Source organism: Triticum aestivum, chromosome 1A, assembly GCF_018294505.1.
Source record: "Triticum aestivum cultivar Chinese Spring chromosome 1A, IWGSC CS RefSeq v2.1, whole genome shotgun sequence".
Classification (NCBI taxonomy): Eukaryota; Viridiplantae; Streptophyta; class Magnoliopsida; order Poales; family Poaceae; genus Triticum; species Triticum aestivum.
This window is the reverse complement of record NC_057794.1, coordinates 454,832,152-454,841,847: the sequence shown is the minus strand read 5'-3', so window position 1 is coordinate 454,841,847 and position 9,696 is coordinate 454,832,152. Positions and strand designations below refer to the sequence as shown.

Sequence of the window (9,696 nt, the reverse complement as noted above, 5' to 3'; positions counted from 1 at the left end):
TCGGTCAGACCGCATAACAACATACGTTGTTCCCTTTATCATCGGTATGTTACTTGCCCGAGATTCGATCGTCGGTATCTCAATACCTAGTTCAATCTCGTTACCGGCAAGTCTCTTTACTCGTTCCGTAATACATCATCTCACAACTAACTCATTAGTTGCAATGCTTGCAAGGCTTATGTGATGTGCATTACCGAGAGAGCCCAGAGATACCTCTCCGACAATCGGAGTGACAAATCCTAATCTCGAAATACGCCAACCCAACATCTACCTTTGGAGACACCTGTAGAGCACCTTTATAATCACCCAGTTACGTTGTGACGTTTGGTAGCACACAAAGTGATCCTCCGGCAGACGGGAGTTGCATACTCTCATAGTCATAGGAACATGTATAAGTCATGAAGAAAGCAATAGCAACATACTAAACGATCGGGTGCTAAGCTAATGGAATGGGTCATGTCAATCAGATCATTCACCTAATGATGTGATCCCGTTAATCAAACAACAACTCTTTGTTCATGGTTAGGAAACATAACCATCTTTGATTAACGAGCTAGTCTAGTAGAGGCATACTAGTGACACTCTGTTTGTCTATGTATTCACACATGTATTATGTTTCTGGTTAATACAATTCTAGCATGAATAATAAACATTTATCATGATATAAGGAAATAAATAATAACTTTATTATTGCCTCTGGGGCATATTTCCTTCAAAATATTGTATGGATGGTTGCGGCAGCCCACAAAATATGTTATATTTTATTTTCAAGTTGATGGCGGAGCAAATTTTCCTTATTTATTATTGTGTGGAAGCTCTCTCCTTTTAGGCAATCACTGTCATGAGGTAAATATATTCAGAGGAAGCACATAAGGATACTTATATACGTATAGTTGCCCCTATTCTATCTAAAGCCCTTTGAATCTGACAGTGTTTATATGAAGACCACAATACAAATTAACCAATATATGTTATACATTATGATTAATTTAGTTAGTTAGCGATTTTCAGTGGGCTTGATTGGTGTATGCAATTTCCTCAGTCTCTTATTTATACGAGTAGAAGTAATTCGTCTGGAGTTAGGTGTAGCTATATCACAAACTCTGATCTGCAATTTGTATTCAATCGAGTGGCCTACACATATCTCCATCAAAAATAGTTATTCAGAAAAATGATGATTTAAAATTTATAAACTGTAAGCAATATGAATTGTAAGTGAAGTCTTTAAGCACTAAAGAAATTTGTACCACAACGTAAACAAAACATAGTCCTAGCTGGGCTTTTTTTTGTATGAGAAAATTAATGTTGATCCAAATGCTAAGGCATGTAACTATACGTGTTTGCCTTTCAATAGCTAGGATAATGGTTTCCAAGATATATGGCTTACTAAAATGCTACTCCCAATGCATATATTTATAGCTCTATGAACCCAAAGTAAAATATTTATTTCCCACTCTTCGAGGTAGAAAAAGATAGTATGATATACACATTTGTTATAGATATAATATAGCAAATCAGTTCAATTAATCAAATGTTGTATATTGCTGAATTTGCACATATATTTTTGCAATATAGTATATGAATATAACTATTCAAATTTGTATGTGTGAACAAGTAGAATTCATGAATGAAAATATGAAAAAGAACCAAGTTGAAAATAAATGCATTTTTTCTTTCAAACAAGACAAAAAGGCGTAGAAAATATACACTAGCCCGTGCGAATGCACGGGTTGACGACTAGTGATACTAGTTCCAGCCGGAATGCTCCATGGCGCGGAGTACGGGATACGCTCTAGTACTACGAACGGAAAAACTGCTCTGTGCTATGGTACACTGTTCCGTGTACCGGCCGTCCCACGAGCACTTCAAGGTAGTGAGGCACTGGTGGCATCTCCAAGTCCGTCAGCCCCTCTAGCACCTGCACCACCTCCCCCATCGTCGGGCGCGCGTCGACGTCGCGCTGGATGCACCAGCAGGCGACCTTGCACACCCTCCTCATCTCCTCGGCGTTCGCGTCGCCTTCCAGCTCGGGATCCAGCAATGTCATCACGTCCCCCTCTGCCAGCTTCCTCGCGACCAGCAACGGGAAGAAGGTCGTCGTCGGGTGTTCCTCTGCCTCCTCACCATCCGCGTCTGTCGCCGACGACACCACGGACCGCCTCTCCCCTTGCTCGATGTTCCGCCTCCCGGACACGATCTCGAAGAGCATCATCCCGTAGCTGAACACGTCCGCCTTGGCCGTGATGGCCTCGCCGCTGATCCACTCCGGCGCCAGGTACCCCACCGTGCCGCGCATGGTGGTGAGCACCCGGCTGAAGTCCCGGCCGACGAGCTTGGCGAGCCCGAAGTCCGCCACCTTGGCGCCGAAGGAGGCGTCGAGGAGGATGTTCTCGGGCTTCACGTCGCAGTGGATGATGCAGTCCCGGCACTTGTCGTGGAGGTAGGCCAGCCCCTTGGCGACGCCGAGCGCGACCTGGTACCGCACCTGCCAGCTGAGGACGTAGAACGTCTTGCGGAACAGGTGCCGGTCGAGCGAGCCGTTGGGCATGTACTCGTAGACGAGCAGCTTCCGGTCGCCGCCGTGGGAGCAGAAGCCGAGCATGCGGATGAGGTTGACGTGCTGGATGGTGCCCAGCGTGCTCACCTCGGCGCGGAACTGCTTCTCGCCTTGCCGGAGCCCCTCCAGCTTCTTGACGGCCACGACGGTGTTGTCGGAGAACTGGCCCTTGAACACCGACCCGAAGGCGCCCGCCCCGATCTTGTCGGTGAAGTTCTTGGTCAAGGACTGCAGGTCGCTGTACTTGTAGCTCACGCAGCCATCGCCGACGGCGAGACCGTTGAGTCTCGTTGCTCTTCTCCTCTTCATCGCACCTCTTATCGTACGAACGAGAAGAATGGCTGCGGCGATCACGAAGCACGTGACGCCGAGTGCCACGGCGGCGACCTTGATGTCCCTCCATACGTGGCTTCGCGCGCCTGGGAGCTCCGACGCGGCGAGTCGGAGGTACAGGCTCCCCGCGCCGGCCTGGTTGTCCAGGACACCGTCCTGTAAGTTGAACAGATCGCCGTGCCACAAGAAGCAGCTGCCGTTGTACGCGTAGGCGGAGCATGTGCAGTCCCCTAGACACGCGCGTTGGCAGTCGCCGGAGCTTGCAGCTCCCGCCATTCGGCCATCGTCAGGAAGCCTCATGCCGTCGATGCGGAGGAACTTGTCCTGCTCCACCTTCTTCAAGCCGTCCGACGGGTCACTGCTGTTCTTACTGCACTGAAGCTGGGTGTTGCGCACGCAACCGCTGATGTAGTCGCCGAGGCCCCAGCTCGCCGGACTTTGCGGATTGAAGCCCCGGGCGCAGTCGCACGCCGTGGACGAGCCCTCGGTACAGACGCCAAACGCGCCGCAGCCGCGAGGCACGGCGCACCGTGCCTTGGGCTCGGCGTAGACCAGGTTCCATCCCTGCGTGGCCTCCACCCAGAACCACCCCTTGACCTGCCCCGACACGTCCATGACGAACCGGTACACCGTCGTGTTCACGGCGAAGTTATAAGTGAAGTAGCTCTCGTCGTCGTTGTCCACGAAGTTGAAGCTATACCCGGAGCCGCCGCTCGACGCGGCGACCTCCGGCGCGCCGGTAAAGTATTTGCCTGTCCAGTTGCCGGTGGCCCAGTACACACGGGTGGCATTCCACAGCAGCAAGTACTGCTTCGCCCCGGACGGGTCGAGCTGGAGGGCGTACATCCCCGGCGCGGGGTCGCCGCGCGCCCTCCACGAGGCCATAGCCTGGATGGCGCCGGTGCGCTTGTCGCGCCTGAGCTTCCCGCCTGGAAGCCACGTGTCCGTGATGTGGTCGAAGCTCTGCCACAGCACCGCGGAGGCGTTGGACGCCGGCGCGAGCACGAGGTTTCCGGAGTCGAGGAGAACGGCGACCGTGTCACTGGCATTGGCGACGCCGCTGGTGCTGGCGTTCGTGGACCAGACGATCGAGCCGGCGCCGTCAAACAGCGCGAGGTTGCCGTCGGGCGCGATGGCGAGCCGCGACGTGTTGGAGACCGGCGTCTCGCGGTTGGCCACCCAGACCGGCGTGTGCACCGGGATCTTGTGGTACCAGATGCCGACGTACCAGCTGCCGTCGGCTGCGCCGTCTGCGAGAAGAAAAACAGAGCAGAAACATCTCACACCACTGGCCACGATGAGCTTAGACTAGCCGTCGTCAAGCCATGCGCACATGCAGCGTGCACTCACCTGGGTGGAAGAGTCCTAAGGCGAACTTGCCGCCGGGAGAGACCAGCTTCTGGTCGCCGGAGAGCGGACGGCCGGCCGCGATGATGTCCGCGTCCGCCGCGCGCACGACGCCCACGCAGAGCAGCACGACGAACACGCCCAGAGGAAGCGCGCCAGCTGCCATCTCGTATTCTCGTCTACAACCTGTGCCCTCCGTGCCTCCCCTCGTTTCGGTGCGACGGCACCGGCTATTTGTACTCGCAGAGCGTTCGCGCGCGGCGGAAGACGAACACGCACTTGATCGACCGCAGCCACGCAGTCTATGTCTATCCTGTCCTGGGCGGCACGGCCGTGCGTCCACATCAGTGAAGCTGTCAACCACAGAAACTGTTGCAGGTTGTGTTGTTTCTGGAGGAGGAATGAGTCGCAGAATTGACCGGCGACGAGAATTCGGCGTCGACCTATGGAATTCAGGACTTCTGTGGGTGGATGTGTGATGTATGGGTCTTTTCGAAGGTAGAGGTAGGCGATGAATGAACATTCCGGCGCTTTTGTCTGACCACAAAATGATTGACTGAGCTCGAGTCAAGAAATCCTAGGCACAAATGTTGACAGGGGCTACGTGTTTATTCCTGATCAAAGGTAGACGGCTGTAGCCGACGGCTACACCAGTAGCACTGGTGGAGCTTCGGCAAGGCCGATTGGGCCATGGCCCGCCCAGGTCCGGAGCAAAAAATAAATTTTATACTACTGCAGGCTGCAGCACACAGCGCTGACGAACACCATACAGAGAAGGCAAGCAGCAGACTCGTACGCGTAAGACTCACAGCGATGCAGGCTCAGGGTTCAACTTCGACCGCCGTCTCATAGCACAGTAGGAACTAGAAAGCACATCAGCCACCGGCTGCCGCGACGCCGGCCGCGGGCCGCCGGCCACCGGAGCACCGCACACACAGTGTCCCACGGACGGACGGCCAACCGGCATACATCTATTCAGGGGACCCACGCGACCATGCAGTGGTAGGCGGCGACCCTGCGACCCAGGCACCCAACTAGCTAGCTTCTTCTCTCAATCTATCAGAATGATTCTAAAAAAAAAGCTAGCTTCTTTTCTGAATTCATCAGAATCACTACTGATCGGAATCCCTGCAAGCAGCATAGGTAAATCGATTTAAATGATTCACAATTTTATTCCCCTAAATTCAACTTAGGTCATTGTTCCTTAAATCATCCCCTAAATCCCCTAAACTCGACCCCAATAAGCATAAATAATCCACTGAAGATCTGTTCTTTACACTTTACAAGTTCACAACAGATGCCACTTTTACAGTTTACAAGTTCACAACAAAAGTACTGTTCTTGTTTACTGTCTAACAGTGCACTAAATTGTTGTTTACTGCCAATTTGGTAGCCCTGTTTGGTATACTTTGGTAGCTTAGTATTCTCTGGCCCGCCCAATTTTTCTTTTGTAGCTCCGCCACTGACCAGTAGTAAAACAAGTGCATCGCCCCCCCCCCCCCCAAACAAAATGCATCATCAATTCTTTTTTTCAAGAATACGCCAATGGTATACCATATTTTTATAGAAGGCAGAATAATATGTACAAGAGCTCGAACGAGATGCGAACAAGTCGACGGGGAGGACACACACCACACCTACACCCTAGAAATCAAAGGCTACTCTCTCGTAAAAGCATCTAAAGCTCCAGCACCGCCGAGACCGGCCTTCTTCCAATCCTCTATCTCCTGTTGGATATCATCTGTAAGATGCAGGGGGGATCTCTGTCGCGATCTGTTATTGAAGACTCGTGCATTGCGTTGCTTCTAGAGTGCCCATGCGATGAGAATCACGACGGAGTCCACGGATCTCTTGGCCTTCCCTCTGAATCTACTCCTTTGCTCAAGCCACCATTGCAAGAATGTGGCGTTTGCGTCTGGCGTGTGGATGGTGAATCTCCATGAGCTGAAACAGGAGTGCCACACCTCGCAGGCGTAGACGCGCTGCACGAGAATGTGATCCGCGTTGTCCTCATCTTGGAGACAAGTATAGCAAGGGGATGGGGCGTCTTGAAGGCCATGCCGGGCACGGCGGTCCGAAGTCCATAGCCGGTATTGACAGGCCAACCACATGAAGATTTTGCATTTGAGAGGGGCCCAACTTCGCGAAATGCAACCGGCAGCCGGGGCACGCGTGTATCCAATGCAGAGCCTCATATAGGTAGAGCTGGCTGTGTATTTGCCAGACGCGTCGCAGGGCCAGTCGAACTGATCCGGCTCGTCAATGTTCCTCTCCACCGAGCTAATGGCTTGAGTTAGCAGGTAGACTTGCATGTGGCCCTCACCGAAGATGCCAAGGGTGGCTTTAACAAATATAAGATCTTGGAGCGACGGTCTCAAGAACAGGGCAAGATCATCAGCATATTATTGTACCTATATAACTAATTCTGAGCCCAACAATTTTCTCTTATTTTATTTGCAGGTTTTAATCAAAATGCCACACATAATAAGCATGAAAGAAGAATGGTGTCGATGTAACCTCCAACTCTGTATGCCGGAGTCGTTTATTTGTGTTATTTATTTCTAGAAGAGCATTGACATATCAATTGTCCCGAAATGAAGAAGTGCAAATTTATGATCACTGGAATTTTCAATATTCCATCAGTTCTGTCAATGATCCTAGCAGATTTCCCTGTTCTGGTAATGATGCGAATGGGTTATGTTTTAGTATATCTGATTTAGGTATACAACTGGTTATTTATAATAAGAAAACTGAAGAACACTTGGATTACATGGTTTCATGTTTTAGCAGGCTTGCTTCTTGTTAATGCCGAGTGTTATTACTTCTATATTACACATACACCCAGGACAGAAGTTGGCTTTACCAGCAAAATTTAAGCTGGCTGGAATCATTGTCACAAAAAATGAAATATTGCAAATAAAGCAAAACAGCAGACATGATATTGCAAATTTGGCTGAAATTACTAGCATCTAACTTTCAACCACACATGAGCAGCAATAATAATAAAACATAAGTGCCAAACTCACCTTGATGGTTTCTTCATAAAATGGAAACCTATGATGTCAGACTCACATTCTTCAAACAACCGGAAGCACTTCTCTGGCCCCTCCTGTCCAACACGGCCACTGAGGGTATATTACTTAACTAATTGGCAAGACAAAGGATACAAGAATTATATTTCTGTAGAGAAAGGTAAACTTTTGGTATATAAATAGGTATAAAAGAAAGCACACAAAAAATCAAAGAAACATTCCGAAGAAACAAGGGAAGACTTGTATTAAGAGCAGACTGCAAAGAGATGGGTATACCTTGTAATACAACGGCTCAAAGCAATCGGCATTAGGTGTTTTTTGTATTTCCCCATTACTTGCATCACAAAAAAATCTGCACAATTGAGAATAAAGTATGCATATGTCAAACTATACAAGCTGAAATATACAGACTGCAGAATGAAGTAAGGCTATGCACCGATTTGACGGGGACGAGCAAGCGTCGGGGTCGGAGAGACTAACCTGGACCAGGACGAGCGAGGAGAAGCATAGGGGGGAGGGTCCCAAGCAGCAGCACAGCACGCGAAGGTCATCGTGGTCATCCTAATCAAGATGGAGGTCACGAGCAGCAACTGCTCTTGGTCCTGACCGAAACGAACAGGTAAATCAAGATGGGGTCAGAGAGCAGAGCATCCAGATCGAGGGGAGGAAGAGTTGGAACCGGACCTTCATGGCGTCCCGAGCAGGGGGGAGGGAAGTTCGTGGCGCGGTGTCGCCGGCGACCATGTCGAGCATGAGCGGCCCACCGTCGCCAGGAGGAGGGGGGCGAGTGCATCACCATGAGGGAAGGCCTCGCCGTCGCTGGCGAGCATGCCGAGCTCGAGCGCCCCGCCGTCGCCAGAGAAGGAAGGGCCCCGGCGTCACCGGGTAGGAAGAAGGGGCGGGCAGAGCAGGGGCTTGCGCGCCCGCCGGCGGTGCTGATGAAGGGGAGGGGCCGGGCAGAGCCGGGGCCTACGCGTCCGCCGGCGTCGCTGACGAAGGGGAGGGGTGGGGCAGACCAGGGGCTTGCGCGCCCGCAGGCGGTGCTGACGAAGGGGAGGGGCGGGGCAGACAGGGGCCTTCTTGTCCGCCGGCGTCGCTGACGAAGGGGAGGGGCGGCCACCAGAGAGCTCGGGCTGTGGATGGTGATCGCGAGATTAGGAGGGAGTGAGGAAAGAATGGGGGAGAAGTGTGAGGGGCGGTGGAAGGTTGACTGAGATTTTTTTTTTAAATCTCTATACTACTCCACGTGCTGAGTACTAAGCAGTGATTCTCTGAGTGACTGTAAGCGAATGAGGCATTTTTTGCTTGTGAGTGCGGCAATACCCAAACAAAATAAAAATATCTTCTAAAATAAACATTATATTTCAAAGGGCATGTCCTGTTCACCTGCTGTGTGGGTAAGATTTTTGTTTTCATCACGGCTTGTTACATCATTTTCATTTGATGATTTTAAGTAATATGAATCCCTATAAAAATGATAAAAAATTATTGAGTATATTTAAGCTTTGTTATCATGCAGGTCATCTTGTGGGTTGTGGATGGTATATTTTTTTGTCACAATTATAATACAATTATTATGCGACAGTGAATTTTATGCGGAGACATGTTCCTGGATCGTGTGTTACACCCACACTCATATCTTTGTGCATAAGACACATTTAAATGGCTCGGTAAAAGAACTCACCAAAACAAAAATTAGATCCAGAATAGATGTTTTTACTATAGATTATGATTCATGTGTTGGATCACAAATATGTAACACTTTTTGAAAATACAATTTGAGTGACATGACAACATTTTATAGAGATCTGAATTTTTTTGTAAAATCATTTTAGTGTTATATCATGTGAACTTGTTTTGTTGAGACGTGTGTTGCACGTGCATGCTTACTAGTCCCCTAAATCCCCTAAACTCGACCCCAATAAGCATAAATAATCCACTGAAGATCTGTTCTTTACACTTTACAAGTTCACAACAGATGCCACTTTTACAGTTTACAAGTTCACAACAAAAGTACTGTTCTTGTTTACTGTCTAACAGTGCACTAAATTGTTGTTTACTGCCAATTTGGTAGCCCTGTTTGGTATACTTTGGTAGCTTAGTATTCTCTGGCCCGCCCAATTTTTCTTTTGTAGCTCCGCCACTGACCAGTAGTAAAACAAGTGCATCGCCCCCCCCCCCCCCCCAAACAAAATGCATCGTCAATTCTTTTTTTCAAGAATACGCCAATGGTATACCATATTTTTATAGAAGGCAGAATAATATGTACAAGAGCTCGAACGAGATGCGAACAAGTCGACGGGGAGGACACACACCACACCTACACCCTAGAAATCAAAGGCTACTCTCTCGTAAAAGCATCTAAAGCTCCAGCACCGCCGAGACCGGCCTTCTTCCAATCCTCTATCTCCTGTTGGATATCATCTG

General features: G+C 49.7%; 1 protein-coding gene across 6 annotated transcripts; it reads right to left on the bottom strand.

The window, feature by feature from the left end:
- Positions 1 to 1,561: 1,561 nt before the first annotated feature.
- Positions 1,562 to 8,462, bottom strand: LOC123055982 (G-type lectin S-receptor-like serine/threonine-protein kinase At2g19130). 6 transcript variants are annotated; one of them, XM_044479777.1, is made up of 6 exons: positions 7,954 to 8,462; positions 7,750 to 7,871; positions 7,546 to 7,621; positions 7,264 to 7,381; positions 4,241 to 6,648; positions 1,562 to 4,140 (listed from the first exon to the last, which is right to left on the bottom strand). In XM_044479777.1, the coding sequence occupies exons 5-6, from the start codon at positions 4,758 to 4,760 to the stop codon at positions 1,799 to 1,801; spliced, it is 2,862 nt and encodes a 953-aa protein (XP_044335712.1). In that variant the 5' UTR covers positions 4,761 to 6,648; positions 7,264 to 7,381; positions 7,546 to 7,621; positions 7,750 to 7,871; positions 7,954 to 8,462; the 3' UTR covers positions 1,562 to 1,798. The 6 variants fall into 6 exon arrangements, with proteins under 6 accessions (XP_044335712.1, XP_044335721.1, XP_044335705.1 ...); XM_044479786.1 differs by having other exon boundaries at positions 4,241 to 6,610; XM_044479770.1 differs by having other exon boundaries at positions 7,264 to 7,362.
- Between the last annotated feature and the right edge of the window lie 1,234 nt (positions 8,463 to 9,696).

Coding starts and splice junctions, on each gene's coding strand:
- LOC123055982 (XM_044479777.1), bottom strand. CDS start 4,760: ATGTTCATTCATCGCCTACCTCTACCTTCGAAAAGACCCATACATCAC. Junction 4,141..4,240: donor CTTAGGACTCTTCCACCCAG/GTGAGTGCACGC, acceptor TTCTTCTCGCAG/ACGGCGCAGCCGACGGCAGC.